General features: G+C 47.1%; 1 protein-coding gene across 5 annotated transcripts in view; it reads left to right on the top strand.

The window, feature by feature from the left end:
* Positions 1-14,687, top strand: part of LOC311247153 (uncharacterized protein) — a 29,580-nt gene extending 14,893 nt beyond the window's left edge. For 3 of the 5 annotated variants that reach the window (XM_084337476.1, XM_084337477.1, XM_084337478.1), the window contains exons 4-6: positions 3,802-3,880; positions 9,355-9,493; positions 12,048-14,687. In XM_084337476.1, coding sequence (XP_084193602.1) covers positions 3,802-3,880; positions 9,355-9,493; positions 12,048-12,506 — 677 coding nt within the window. In that variant the 3' untranslated portion in view covers positions 12,507-14,687. The remainder of the gene's footprint in view (positions 1-3,801; positions 3,881-9,354; positions 9,494-12,047) is intronic. The other 2 variants (XM_084337479.1, XM_084337475.1) reach the window with 2 other exon arrangements.
* The last annotated feature ends 4 nt before the right edge of the window (positions 14,688-14,691 follow it).

The following is a 14,691-nucleotide window of genomic DNA, read 5'->3' as shown; positions in this document are numbered from 1 at the left end:
CACATTACACTGGCATGATGCACATTACACTGGCACGCTGCACATTACACTGGCATGCTGCACATTACACTGGCATGCTGCACATTACACTGGCACGCTGCACATTACACTGGCATGCTGCACATTACACTGGCACGCTGCACATTACACTGGCATGCTGCACATTACACTGGCACGCTGCACATTACACTGGCATGCTGCACATTACACTGGCATGCTGCACATTACACTGGCACGCTGCACATTACACTGGCATGCTGCACATTACACTGGCACGCTGCACATTACACTGGCATGCTGCACATTACACTGGCACGCTGCACATTACACTGGCATGCTGCACATTACACTGGCACATTACACTGGCACATGGAAAAATATCAAGGATCAAAGGTCTCATCTGTCATTTAACATCCTTTTTAAGTAAGGATTGGTTCAAACAGCTGAAAGGCACATCTGTTGTGCTCGCAGCTTGCGAGATAACAGTATGTGCTTAAAAGCGGCTATTTTTCTCTCCCCTTGAAATCAAACGGTACCGGCGAGCGATGGTAGATATTAGAAATCCATGTGTGAGGAGATAAGTTGTGAGAAGGGGTTGGTGCATGTGGGAGGGTATGTAGCGTAACCCTGTTCTCCCGCTGCACCCGCGCCTAGGCATGCACCGATCCGATATTGGTATTGGTATTGGCCACCGATATCAGTAAAATAGCTGGATCGGGTTACGGTATAAAAAAATATATATAATTATCATGGGCGGAGTTTATGGGGGTGCAGGGGGTGCATTGCACCCCCTGGTGGCCGGGAGTGAAATTGCTTTAAAAAAAAAGAAAAAGAAAAATCAAGATTATTTTTATTTTAATAAAATTATAATAATTGTGAGAAACAAATCTGAATTCTATTATGTTTTGTTTTACAATACATTCATTTTATAGTAGTAATCATGTCACATTATAAGGCGAACCTTCTGTAGTGTGGCAGTGAAAGGGTTAACGCGCGGCCAAGCACCACCATTCGCAGCAGCAGCAGCAGAATGCCCCGCGCGATAGTACATTGTAACGCTTGTACAAAGCCACTTATTCTGAGATGATAATTAATGTATCTGGATAACCAATGCACGGATTTTGTCGAGGCAGGTAGCGTTATTTCGGGAAAATTGATATCTATAGTCTGGTATATTTTTCGTCCACGAAAAATGGAGGCTGTAATAATTATTATTGCTCGAGAGTCTATGAATAACAATAATTAGAGCCTCCATTTTTCAAGTCAGTTAAAAATGATCCCCCGTAGTGCTGTGTGTGTGAGTGTGTGTGTGTGTGCTGCTGTACTACCTAAATAAAATAAAAAATTAGGGGTTAGGGGAACTTAGGGCATTGTAAAAACGCTAAAATAATAAAATAAAGGTCATCGTGGGTATCGTTCGCCAAGCAGTCGCACCCCCTGGCGTCAAGTTCAAACTCCGCCTATGATAATTATCGGATTTTTTTTTATTTAGATTTTTTAAAATAAATTAAATAAACATTTATATTCATGTGTTAATTTGTTACATTTAGTTTCACTAAGTTAGGAAAGTAATGTTTTAAGTCAAGCCTGATGTTGCCTTGCACAAAATAATGATCCCAGTCTCTTCCACACAGTGACAGTGAGGCATACAGTTTATTAATTGAATGAATGAAGTTTATTTTCTGTCTTTGTTTACAACAAATCAAAAACACACTTGTGATCCTTTACAATTCTTAAAAACAAAATATATATAATTTTTTTTAATTTATTTTTTTAAACGTGGATACTTTTTTATATATATATATATATATATATATATATATATATATATATATATATATATATATATATATATATACTTTTTTGGAAAACCAATTTGGACAATGGGTATCGGATCGGTATCGGCCGATACCCAAACGTATCGGTATCGGTATCGGGACTGAAAAAGTCGGATCGGTGCATCCCTACCCACGCCCCTTGTCCATGTCCCAGGGTGGTCTGAACCTGAAGGAAACCTTCACTTGGGTGTAGGAGCTCACACAAACCTTCACTTGGGTGTAGGAGCTCACACAACCCTTCACTTGGGTGTAGGAGCTCACACAACCCTTCACTTGGGTGTAGGAGCTCACACAAACCTTCACTTGGGTGTAGGAGCTCACACAAACCTTCACTTGGGTGTAGGAGCTCACACAAACCTTCACTTGGGTGTAGGAGCTCACACAAACCTTCACTTGGGTGTAGGAGCTCACACAACCCTTCACTTGGGTGTAGGAGTAGGAGCTCACACAAACCTTCACTTGGGTGTAGGAGCTCACACAAACCTTCACTTGGGTGTAGGAGCTCACACAAACCTTCACTTGGGTGTAGGAGCTCACACAAACCTTCACTTGGGTGTAGGAGCTCACACAAACATTTATTATGGCCTCATGAAGTCAGACCTCGTTCATTGTCTGTGTGGAGCAGCCCTGGATTTCACATTCCAGTTACATCACCGATCGGAGGATCTCTCTCTCTCTCTGGTCTCTAGCTTTAGGAGAGAGTGGTGTGTGTGTGTTCAAAATTATTGACTGAACTGTCGTGCGGAACAGGAAGATTATGCAAATCGGTAAAATGGGTGGCGTTCCCCTTTGACCTTTTCACTACCACACTACCACACGCACGGTTAACCCTTTCACTGCGACACTACCAAATTGTTAACCCTTTCACTGCGACACTACCAAATGGTTAACCCTTTCACTGTGACAATACAGAATGTTAGCCCTTTCACTGCCACACGACAAAGGGTTAACTGGTAGTGAAAGGGTTAACCTTCTGTCGTGTGGTAGGGAAAGGGTTAAGAGAATCCAGCTGTTGCTTTGATACTGAATGTACACTGAATGATTGTATAGCCAGATGATTACTTGATATTATGTGTTATGGGTAGTAACTGTATGAAGGACGAGTTGATGAGCTAAAGGACATAATGGAGCTATAATGGATATTTAGATTTTACGCTGGTCAAATCTAAATCATCAAGCTCACACTCACAAGGACCGAGCCCCACGTGCCCCCCCTCTCTCTCTCTCTCTCTCTCTCTCTCTCTCTCTCTCTCTCTCTCCCTCCTCTCTCTCCACGTGGCTCCTCTCTCCCTCCTCTCTCTCCCTCCTCTCTCTCTCTCTCCCTCCTCTCTCTTTCTCTCCCTCTCCTCTCTCTCTCCTCTCTCTCCACGTGGCTCACTCCAGATCTCCCCCTCTCTCTCCTCCCTATCTCTCTCTCCTCTCTCTCTCTCTCTCCCCCCCTCTCTCTCCTCTCTCCCTCTCATCTCTCTCTCTCCTCTATCTCTCCCTCTCTCTCCCTCCTCTATCCCCCCTCTCTCTCTTTCTCTCCTCTCTATCTCTCTCTCCTTCTCTCCCCTCTCTCCCCCCCCTCTCTCCCTCCTCTCTCCCCCCCTCTCTCTCCTCTCTCATCTCTCCCTCCTCCCTCTCTCTCTCTCCCTCCTCTCCCCCCCTCTCTCTCCCTCCTCTCCCCCTCTCTCTCTCTCCCCTCCCCCCTCTCTCCCTCCTCTCCCCCTCTCTCCCTCCTCTCTCCCTCCCCCTCTCCTCTCTCTCCCTCCCCCTCTCCTCTCTCTCCTCCCCCCTCTCTCCCTCCTCTCCCCCTCTCTCCCTCCTCTCTCTCTCCCCCTCTCCTCTCTCTCCTCCCCCCTCTCTCCCTCCTCCCCCCCCCCTCTCCCCTCTCTCTCTCCTCTCCCCCCCTCTCCCCTCTCTCCCCCCCCCCCCCTCTCTCTCCTCTCTCTCACTCCAGATCTCCTCCTCTGTCTCACAGGACTCAGCAGTTTCCAGGAAAGCGTTGCAATGGACCGTATCCAGAGGATCATGGGGGTCCTTCAGAATCCAAACATGGGGTAACTATCACAGAAATATCCCAGTTCTCTCCTTCAGGATCCAAACATGGGGTAACTATCACGGAAATATCCCAGTTCTCTCCTTCAGGATCCAAACATGGGGTAACTATCACAGAAATATCCCAGTTCTCTCCTTCAGAATCCAAACATGGGGTAACTATCACAGAAATATCCCAGTTCTCTCCTTCAGGATCCAAACATGGGGTAACTATCACGGAAATATCCCAGTTCTCTCCTTCAGGATCCAAACATGGGGTAACTATCACGGAAATATCCCAGTTCTCTCCTTCAGGATCCAAACATGGGGTAACTATCACGGAAATATCCCAGTTCTCTCCTTCAGGATCCAAACATGGGGTAACTATCACGGAAATATCCCAGTTCTCTCCTTCAGGATCCAAACATGGGGTAACTATCACGGAAATATCCCAGTTCTCTCCTTCAGGATCCAAACATGGGGTAACTATCACGGAAATATCCCAGTTCTCTCAGGACATTACACTGACATTGAGAAGATGTCTGCCAAAAGAAACAGCACCAGTTTTTTGTAGGTTGTGGGTTACGGCTGATAGGTTGTGCTTAGGGACCTCTATCTTAGGTTGATAGGTTGTGGTTAGGGATAGATTGGTGAGATAGGTGCAGATGTGTGAACCTTTGCCAATCTATAATAATTGTTGTAACAAATGAACTGTTACAAGGGCATCCATGTATAGTTATAGTTATGCACACACTAAGTCAGATGATTACTTGTTGGGATATTATGTGTTATGGGTAGTAACTGTATGAAGGACGAGTTATAGTTATGCACACATTAATACGTGTGTACATTTAAAAATGTCCTAGTAATCAATGGCTAATGCCTTGGCATAATGAAGAGATCCTGGGGATTAACAATATTTAGCAATACATTTATCAATCATTCTTTCCCGAATAATATATTATAAAGTGAGCACCATCTATGCTATAAATGTTAATAAATAACCTGCTCAAGTAAAGAGGCAGTGTGTGACATGTGTTTACTGTCTGTACTGTATATATAATATAGCATCACTGCAAGGCTGAAATCTGCTGCGTGAAGCTCAAAGTGAGGCATCGTTAACCAAGCTGTATTGTAGCACAGCGTATTACAAAACACGTTTGCCACGGGGGACGTCTGGAGTCCCGGGAACCCCAATCTGCTTCTGGGAGGCAAAGGCAGAGCATGTCGCCACTAATGAGAAATAAGGAAGATAGATTACAGAGGGTCCAGTAAGATGGATGTTTAATGAGAGAGCACTGCAATGCTGAGCCGGTGTTGTTATTATAGTTACTTAGTATTAGTACTACACAGACGTTTTTTAAGGCCCTTATTGGTGAGCTACCTCCTTATATTACATCATTATTGGAATGGAATTTTGGAACCTATGGAACCCGTTCTAGTGACTTAGCTGGTCCTTAAGGTCCCTCGAGTTTAGGGTAAATCTGCATTTTTGCTATGATGCCCCTCTAGCTCATCGAATTAACTCCAACAGTCCTTAAAGCTGGGCGGCTAGGTGGCACAGTGGGCAAGGCGCTCGCCACCAACGCAGGAGATGCTGGGTTTCGAGCCCAGCTCTCGGCGTTGCTACCAGCTTGGCTGGTTGTTCATACTAATACAATTGGCAGTATTAGGGGGTGGGAAGCTGGTGGGTGACGTTGTGGACAGCGACTCCCACAGGTCGGTTGGTGCGCCTGCACAGTAGAATCAGGAAGCGACGAGGGCGGCGTGTCCCTCCCACGCAGACCCTCGCCGCTGGGAGATGGCGCTGTGCAGGTGAAAAGATGCGACGGCTGCCTCCTCGAGTACCGGAGGGGACACGTGATGCAAGGCTTCGTCCACATTGCAGCCGGCTTGTGGGAGGCATGGCCTAACAGCGTTCGAGACAGGGGAGGGTAGAATTGGACAATGCGAAATTGGGGACGGGAGAAAAATAGAAAAATGGGGAGACAAAGTAGATCAAACAGTCCTTAAAGCTTGAGATTCTCCCCTCTTGCAGTTTAAAACCTTGATCTCCAACCATCGCCAATCAAGTTGTACATGTTTTTTTTTTTGTATCGTCTTTTTCCCCTTCTTTTTTAGTTTTTCTCCCCTCCCAATGTTAGTCGTTATGCCAATTCCCAATCCCCTTCCTGGTCGTTGCGCACTCTACCCCCTACCGTCGGTCCGGGAGGGCGGAGACTATCACATGCTTCCTCCGACACGTGTGTACCCAGCCCACCGCTTCTTTTCACCTGGCAGCGCGGACTCTCACTGGAGGAGTGTAACGTGTGGAAGGTCACACTACCTCTCCTAGATCCTTCCCTCGCTGTGCAGGCGCCCGACCGAACTGTAGGAGTCGCTATTTTACAACGACCCGGATCCACCCACGCCGGCTTCCCAGCCGTTGACACTGCCAATTGTGTTAGTATGGACGGTCGGCCAAGCCGGAAGCACCACAGCTGGATTCGATCCCACTGTCTCTGTGGTGGTAGGCAGACGCTTAGTCCGCTGCACTACCCAGCCGCCCAGTTGTACGTGTTTTAATTGATTGTTATCCGTACTTGTCTTATTGTTGTGACTTTATATGCCTTTGCATGCTTAACTCTATACACTCGACGTGACTGTAAATGAGGGAAACCTTAGTTTGCCTTTCAAGTTTAAATAAAGGTTTGAAATTAAATGGTGATCCAAAACAAAGTACTGCGAAACCTTTTGCAATCAAATCAAACTAGATACACACTATATAACTTAACTCCAAATAGACCACCAACAACACATTATGTTAAACTAGATACACACTATATAACTTAACTCCAAATAGACCACCAACAACACATTATATTAAACTAGATACACACTATATAATTTAACTCCAAATAGACCACCAACAACACATTATATTAAACTAGATACACACTATATAACTTAACTCCAAATAGACCACCAACAACACATTATATTAGCAGGTGGTTCACATTCTTCTCTGAGTAGATGAGTGGACAAATCAAGGCAGGCAGACGAGACTCACCGTGGAGTCCATCTGTGAAAAGGTCTCTCCTCCTATTGATCCACTCTCTTAACCGTGTGACTCAACATCTCACTGGAATTACATCACCGTTGGCTAAAGCTCTAGCTCAAAGTCGGGAAACGGGCTGTATTTAGCAGTAAGGACTCTAAAAGGAAAGCTCGACAAATAAAGTTGCTTAGTGGGCCAACTTACAGCCTAATCTAATTTATCCATACATGTACTTACGTAAGGCACTGAGCGCTGACACCGTTAAACATCTACTCACCCAGATAGAAATTAGGAGAGAAACAGTTTTCTTTTTGATAATTTATTGTAGCAAAAAAATTTAAAATAAAAACATTTACAAATTACAAGTAATGTTGGAATTGGGACTATATTCTTAATTTGGATCGCCGCTAATGTCTGCGACTTCCGTGGGGGGTGGGGGGGGCGTAGTTTGAAATGTTTCCAGGACCGGACGGACCCCACATAAATATTGAGAAAACCACAGCAGGTGGTCTTTCCTAGTGGAATGTGGGAATACATCTTGTTTAGAGAGAGAGGTGGAGAGAGAGAAGTTGAAATGAGTCGGTGTGACGGTCGGAAGGAGGCTCCGACTCGTGAGACCCGCTCAGGTGTGTGTCATCTCTGGTGGGCGCGCGGGGAGGAGGGTGGGTGTGGACGCGCAGGGAGGGGGGTGGGTGTGGACGCGCGGGGAGGGGGGTGGGTGTGGGCACGCGGGGAGGAGGGTGGGTGTGGGCGCGCGGGGAGGAGGGTGGGTGTGGGCACGCGGGAGGAGGGTGGGTGTGGGCACGCGGGAGGAGGGTGGGTGTGCGGGGAGGAGGGTGGGCGTGGGCATGCGGGGAGGAGGGTGGGTGTGGGCGCGCGGGGAGGAGGGTGGGTGTGGACGCGCAGGGAGGGGGGTGGGTGTGGGTGCACGGGGAGGAGGGTGGGTGTGGACGCACAGGGAGGGGGGTGGGTGTGGGTGCGCGGGGAGGAGGGTGGGTGTGGACGCGCAGGGAGGGGGGTGGGTGTGGGTGCACGGGGAGGAGGGTGGGTGTGGGCACGCGGGGAAGAGGGTGGGCATTAGCTTGAGCACCAGGCAGCGTTACTGTAACTGTTCTAAATCCCACTTGTCACACACCGAGCAGTGGGTGAGGCCACTACGGGCCGCTCACTCCGGGGGCTTACCGCGCTATTTATAGCCAGTGAATGGAGCGCAGGCCTCCCCCCGCCCCCTGCTGCCACGTGTGGGCTGGAGCATGTGTGCGTAGAGCAGCGGGACAGCGGCACACTACGGTCACATTTCTCATGTGGAACTGAACATGCTCCACTTGTCCGCCTCCGGTAAATGTCATGTGGGCGTTCGTCGGAAGTAGGCGTGGGCAGAGATAACATCACTCGGGTGGTAGCTGTGTGGGCAGAGATAACATCACTCGGGTGGTAGCTGTGTGGGCAGAGATAACATCACTCGGGTGGTAGCTGTGTGGGCAGAGATAACATCACTCGGGTGGTAGCTGTGTGGGCAGAGATAACATCACTCGGGACTGATTGATTGATTGATTGAACATTTTATTAAATGGAATGGGTACAATACAGTACGGCTCAATATACACAATTGTTTAGGGGATGCAGACCAGAGAAAGACTTTCGTCTTGTTTACATCAGGGTCCCCCATTTTCAATTCATCAGGACATATATGACATACAGATAGACAGTACTGTTACATCCAGACATTTATGACATACAAGATATACAAATATACAGTAGTCAGTGTCAACGCCTGTCATATAGACCCTGACGTTGGACACTGATTAATAGACAGAGTATATACATTTGAGGGGGAAGAAACTGTACATTGGAGGGGGTTGGGTAGGTGGGGTGGGAAACTGTACATTGGAGGGGGTTGGGTAGGTGGGGTGGGAAACTGTACATTGGAGGGGGTTGGGTAGGTGGGGTGGGAAACTGTACATTGGAGGGGGTTGGGTAGGTGGGGTGGGGGTTGGGTAGGTAGGACGGTAGATGTGTGGGCACTGGGCAGAGATAACATCACTCGGGACGGTAGATGTGTGCAGAGATAACATCACTCAGACAGCGCGGAATGCAGATACACACAGAATAGGTCCGCACCCCCCCCCCCCCCCCCCCCTCTTGTAGGATGTTATTTGTTCAGGCATTGTGCTAACTCATGTTATCCACCAATCAGATAAAGCCAAAAATAACTGAATGTGTCGGCAGAGGCTTTATAAGGCTTATGTAATGGCCATTGGCTAGACATCCCTAAGCCATCCGAGCTGCGCTGGTTGGTGGCTGTAATCTGCCATTGAACAACAGCTCCCCCTGGGCTGAGATGTTCACCCAGGCTGCTCTTAGCCACGCAGACTCGGGAACAAACAAATGATATCACCCCGTCGTCCCCGTCAGCGACGTGTGTCACTCATCCAGCCTCTCCTTTCTCCATCCCTCCAGCGAACGTTATGTGAGCATTATAGTGAAAATGGAGGACATGCTCCAGAGCTGGTTCCCCCACGTCGTGAGAGCGAGCCGGCCGCATCAGTCGGGCCGCGTCCCCCCGAGAGGCGACGGTGATCCAGCTAAGAAGCAAAAGGTAAAAAAAAAAAAACTTAACCCTTTCACTGCCACACTACCAAATGGTTAACCCTTTCACTGCGACAACACACAAGTTGACCCTTTCACTGCCACACGACGAAAGGGTTAACCCTTTCACTACCACACTACAGAAGGTGTAACCCTTTACTATCACACTACAGACCGTGTGATAGTAAAGGGTTACACCTTCTGTAGTGTGGCAGTGAAAGGGTTAATATCATTATCCTATCAGGAAGAGGGCAGTGAATGTGTTCAAATCTATTGTGACATCAGTGACACGTTTTCTGCCTGGGCTGACGAGAACGAGCAGTCGGATGAATGTTTGGGGAGAGGTCATGGTCAATCAATGAGAGGTCAAGGTCAATCAATGAGGAGAATCAACGCCTCATATTGACTATTGACTGAACAGGTGTCAGTTCTTCCTGTTTCCTCAAAACCTTCTCTGCCGTTAGAACTATATAGACCTTGCTTAGGGGAACAGCTTGGGTCCAAGTATAGTTCCTGTCAGCTACTGTATTAGAAGACACTTCAACAGGAACAAACATTCACTTTAAACTTTTTAAACATTACACCATATTTTACTATTTATTCGTACACATTTGCACTACCTCTTCTAACTACATTTTATTTTTGTATATTGTATATTTTGTATAGTGTTTGTGCTTCATACAGTAAAAGAATAAAGACCAATCTCAGGAGGGTCATACAGAACCAAGCATTTCACTGTAATGTACATGTACCTTATATGTGACAAATAAAACACTTGAACTCGAACTAAACCGGTCCATTAGCGATTATGTCGTCACGTTTGACAATTTCTCAGTTTCAACTTGAAAACAAACATTTGAAATGGACTTGAAATGTTTGTTAATATGAAGAGCTGACGGGAAATAAACTTGTGGTCTAAGCTGGTTCCTTGCAACACAACTTCAACCACTTGTGGCCATTATCTCACATCATCATCATGTTTTCAAAATTCACACAGGATCATACACCTCAAAGGGTTAACATGTAATCAGTTACACCCAATCAGGATTAAAAAATAATAAACTTTTTTGTACCATATCAATGTGTGGTAAAAGAAAATCACATCCATCATTATTTGAAACTTTAACCCGTTGTGTGAATCTGAATATTGTTTTACTTTAGTGTTGACTGTTGACAAACATTAACAATATAAAAAAAAAATTACAGCCACAAAACAGAGCAAATAGAAGTCATATATATTATATACCCTTTCACTACCAAAGGCTTAACACTTTCACTGCGACAATACAGACGGTTAACCCTTTCACTGCCACACAACCAAGGGTTAACCCTTTCACAACCACACTACAGGTTAACCCTTTCACTACCACACTAAGTGGGTAGTGAAATGTTAACCTTCTGTAGTGTGGTAGTGAAAGGGTTAAACATGTCTCCATTCTTATTCCTTACCCGTTTGTTTGTTTGTTTGCTTGGATCACCGGTTGGGTCTTTTTCAAAAGTGGCATGTAAATGGACATCCAGATGTATCCACGAGCATGTACACTGTACACATAATAAGGCACATGGTCAACTGTATCTACAAATAGACATATTGTGTAACATTATGTAATGAAGAACATCCCCCCAATGCTTACACGTGCTGCTAGCCAAGTGCACCCTGTCATGTTATCGATGGTCTGAAGAACGCTTATGTAATCTCTCTCTCTCTCTCTCTCTGTGTCTGCCTCTCTCTCTCTCTCTCTGTGTCTGCCTCTCTCTGCGTCTCTCTCTGCGTGTCTCTGTCTCTCTCTCTGTGTCTCTGTCTGCCTCTCTCTGCGTGTCTCTGTCTCTCTCTCTGCGTCTCTCTCTCTCTCTCTGCGTGTCTCTGTCTCTCTCTCTGCGTCTCTCTCTCTCTCTCTGTGTCTCTGTCTGCCTCTCTCTGCGTCTCTGTCTGCCTCTCTCTGCGTCTCTCTCTCTCTCTCTCTGTGTCTCTGTCTGCCTCTCTCTGCGTCTCTCTCTCTCTCTCTGTGTCTCTGTCTGCCTCTCTCTGCGTCTCTGTCTCTCTCTCTGCGTGTCTCCGTCTGCGTCTCTCTCTCTGCGTGTCTCTGTCTGCCTCTCTCTGCGTCTCTGCCTCTCTGTCTGCGTCTCTGTCTCTCTCTCTCTGCGTCTCTGTCTCTCTCTCTGCGTCTCTGTCTCTCTCTCTCTGCGTCTCTGCCTCTCTGTCTGCGTCTCTGTCTCTCTCTCTCTGCGTCTCTGTCTCTCTCTCTGTCTGCCTCTCTCTGCGTCTCTCTCTCTCTCTCTGCGTGTCTCTGTCTGTCTCTCTCTCTCTCTCTCTCTCTCTCTCTCTGCGTCTCTCTCTCTCTCTGTCTGCCTCTCTCTCTGCGTCTCTCTCTCTCTGCGTGTCTCTGTCTGTCTCTCTCTCTCTCTCTCTCTCTCTCTGCGTCTCTCTCTCTCTCTGTCTGCCTCTCTCTCTGTGTGTCTGCCTCTCTCTGCGTCTCTCTCTCTCTCTCTCTCTCTGTGTCTGCCTCTCTCTCTCCCTCTCTCTGTGTGTCTGCCTCTCTCTGCATCTCCGTCTCTCTCTCTAGCAGCACCACACCACTACCCACCGCCCTCGGTCCTCTCCAGTCCCCCAGTTGTCTCTCGAGGACCAGCCTTCCAGAGCCTCCGACGGCCCCCCGGCGGGCGGCGCCCACTCCACCGCCGCCCCCGTCAAGCGGGTTCACGCCCCCCAGGCCGTCTGCTCCCTCAAGACACCCGGTGGGACCGCCAGCTCCCCGCCCCCCCTCCCTCGCCACCACCTCCCGGAAGTGACCCAGGACAACGCGGTCTCCTCCAGCACTGATTTACAGACTGACCCCCACGGGCGCGGCGGCCGCCACGGGCGCAACTCCGACCCGAACCCCCGTCGGAGACAGGGAGCCCCCCCCCCGCCCTTCAAGATCAGCTCCCCGTGCTTAGAGAGGCTTCTGCGGGCCACGGACAGCATCATCGCCCCCAGGACTGTGGGGAGCGGGAGCCCCGGCCAGGGACGCTGGTTACAATAGCTGCCGTGACCCAGGACTGTGGGGGAGCGGGAGCCCCGGCCAGGGACGCTGGTTACAATAGCTGCCGTGACCCAGGACTGTGGGGGAGCGGGAGCCCCGGCCAGGGACGCTGGTTACAATAGCTGAGACAGCTTGGACGAGGCACAGGCCAATAAAAAAAATCAATGACTAATCTGGGGGCAGCGTTGATGAGCTTGTCCGCTACGCAGGGAGAGGCAGGGCAGAATCTCACCGGGTCGGGACCTTAACCCTTTCACTACGGAAGGGTTAACCCTTTCACTACGACACTACAGAAAGGTTAACCCTTTCACTACCACACTACGGAAAGGTTAAACCAGCTTTGACTCAGAACAGTGCATGTGGACGAGGCACATGCTTAGGTTAACCGTCTGTAGTGTGGGAGTGAAAGGTTAACCTTCGGTGGTGTGGTAGTGAAGGGGTTAAAGGGCACCCCCATAGAGCCCGACTCAAAGGTTGCCGGCCTTTTATAAAATAATAAAAAAATCTAAAAAGAAGCATGTTTGAGGTCATGCGAGTCCAACTTTTGTTTACCTACAGCAACAGTATGCGCACCTTTAGCCTGGGCGGGTGTAGCTACCACCTGTTGGGCTTGTAAGAAGGCCCTGATGGAAAAACAAACAACTCAAAGTGGATTGAGCACCTATTTGATGATTCATCCATTGGGAACTTAATGTAGCTTTTGAAAGACGAGTTCACTTAAATTTTTTTTTACTAAGAATGGCAGCCTGTGAGCGAACATGGACCTCTTGCTTTAGCTTTCATTGGTTATATTCAAGTTCAACTCATCGAAAAAAATTCCAATATTGAAACATTGTTGGCAGGAGGATATTTACGCAGATAACATTCCCTAAAACAAGAAGGGAATGAAGGCAGGAATAATGTGCTCTGGGGACCACGTCGCCAAAACCACGTTTTTCAAAACGCATCCATGACGATGTCTACGGCGGTATGTATGAAGGCACACTACCTTTATTTTGAAAGGTAGCTTTGAGAGCTGAACACCTCGACTGTTACTTTGTCAATCTGCTCCTCCTTAGGTTAAGCTTCCTCTACCTCATGCCGACACACCATGCCATGGTTTGATCGTATAAAACATACAAAGAATTATAGAATAGTGTACAAACTAGGGATGGGTACCTTTCACATTTGAACCGATACCGGTACTGGTACCTGTGAATCGATACCGGTACCCAACGGTACCTTTTTTCGGTACTTTAGTCTCAAGAAATTGTATTTACCTCAGTCGAAAAAAAAAAATCCAAACTTCAAATAACTACAATTTCGACAGTTTTCGGCTTGTCATTGCTCCGACTGCTTTGTTGTTGAATCAAGTAAAATCCTAGGTAAGCATATATTGTGCGTGTGAACGTTGACATGAAAAAAAAAAAGTAAAAAGAAAAAAAAAAGTAAAAAAAAAAATTAATAAATTTTTTTTTTTTCATTTTCTCACTTGATTCGATACTCGGTAGTACCGACGTGTTTCGGTTCGGTACCTCAAAAGTACCGAATTCGGTACCCATCCCTAGTACAAACATACAGAGATTTTATATGCCCGATGTAAAGTCAAATTAACAACAATATTCATCCATTCGGTGCTCGTCTTTCATGTCATGCACTCGTGGGCGTCCTTTGGTCCTTGTGTGAAGACTTCCAAACCACAGAGAAAAGAAGCACCCACCTGGTCGCCGATGGCAACAGTGCCCGTCGGTTATTTAACCTTGCTTGTGATCGGACATAAACACCAACTACAGGGACATCAGACCAGAGAATCTCCTGCCACTTCGTTTCAGTTAGCTAGTAGCTCTTGCCAACATCACCCCTACAGACAATTGAAAAATGTGTGAACAGACTGCTTAAAAATGTGGAAAGCTTTTCCTTTTGTGTACATATTTTCTTTTTCATCTTTTATTTACCCCCCTAAAAGATGGCCTTTGTGATATTTTATACTTCTGAAATAAACGTGATGTTTGTTTTCTGAAAGGAGTTCCAATGCTTAATTTTCATTATTCCTTCATCCCCTCCGACAGTTTTGGTTATCCAATAAAACTCTGCAAAGATAACGAAACAAAGCAAATCAATTCCGACGCATTTATTGTGTTTTTTTGTTGTTGTTTTTGTATGCTTCAGGAAACTCGGCATAGGCAATTTAAAAATTAAAACAAAA

This window comes from Notolepis coatsorum (assembly GCF_963971535.1).
Source record: "Notolepis coatsorum genome assembly, chromosome: 20".
Classification (NCBI taxonomy): Eukaryota; Metazoa; Chordata; class Actinopteri; order Aulopiformes; family Paralepididae; genus Notolepis; species Notolepis coatsorum.
Note: the sequence above shows the minus strand (reverse complement) of the source record. Positions and strands in the feature narration are given on the sequence as shown.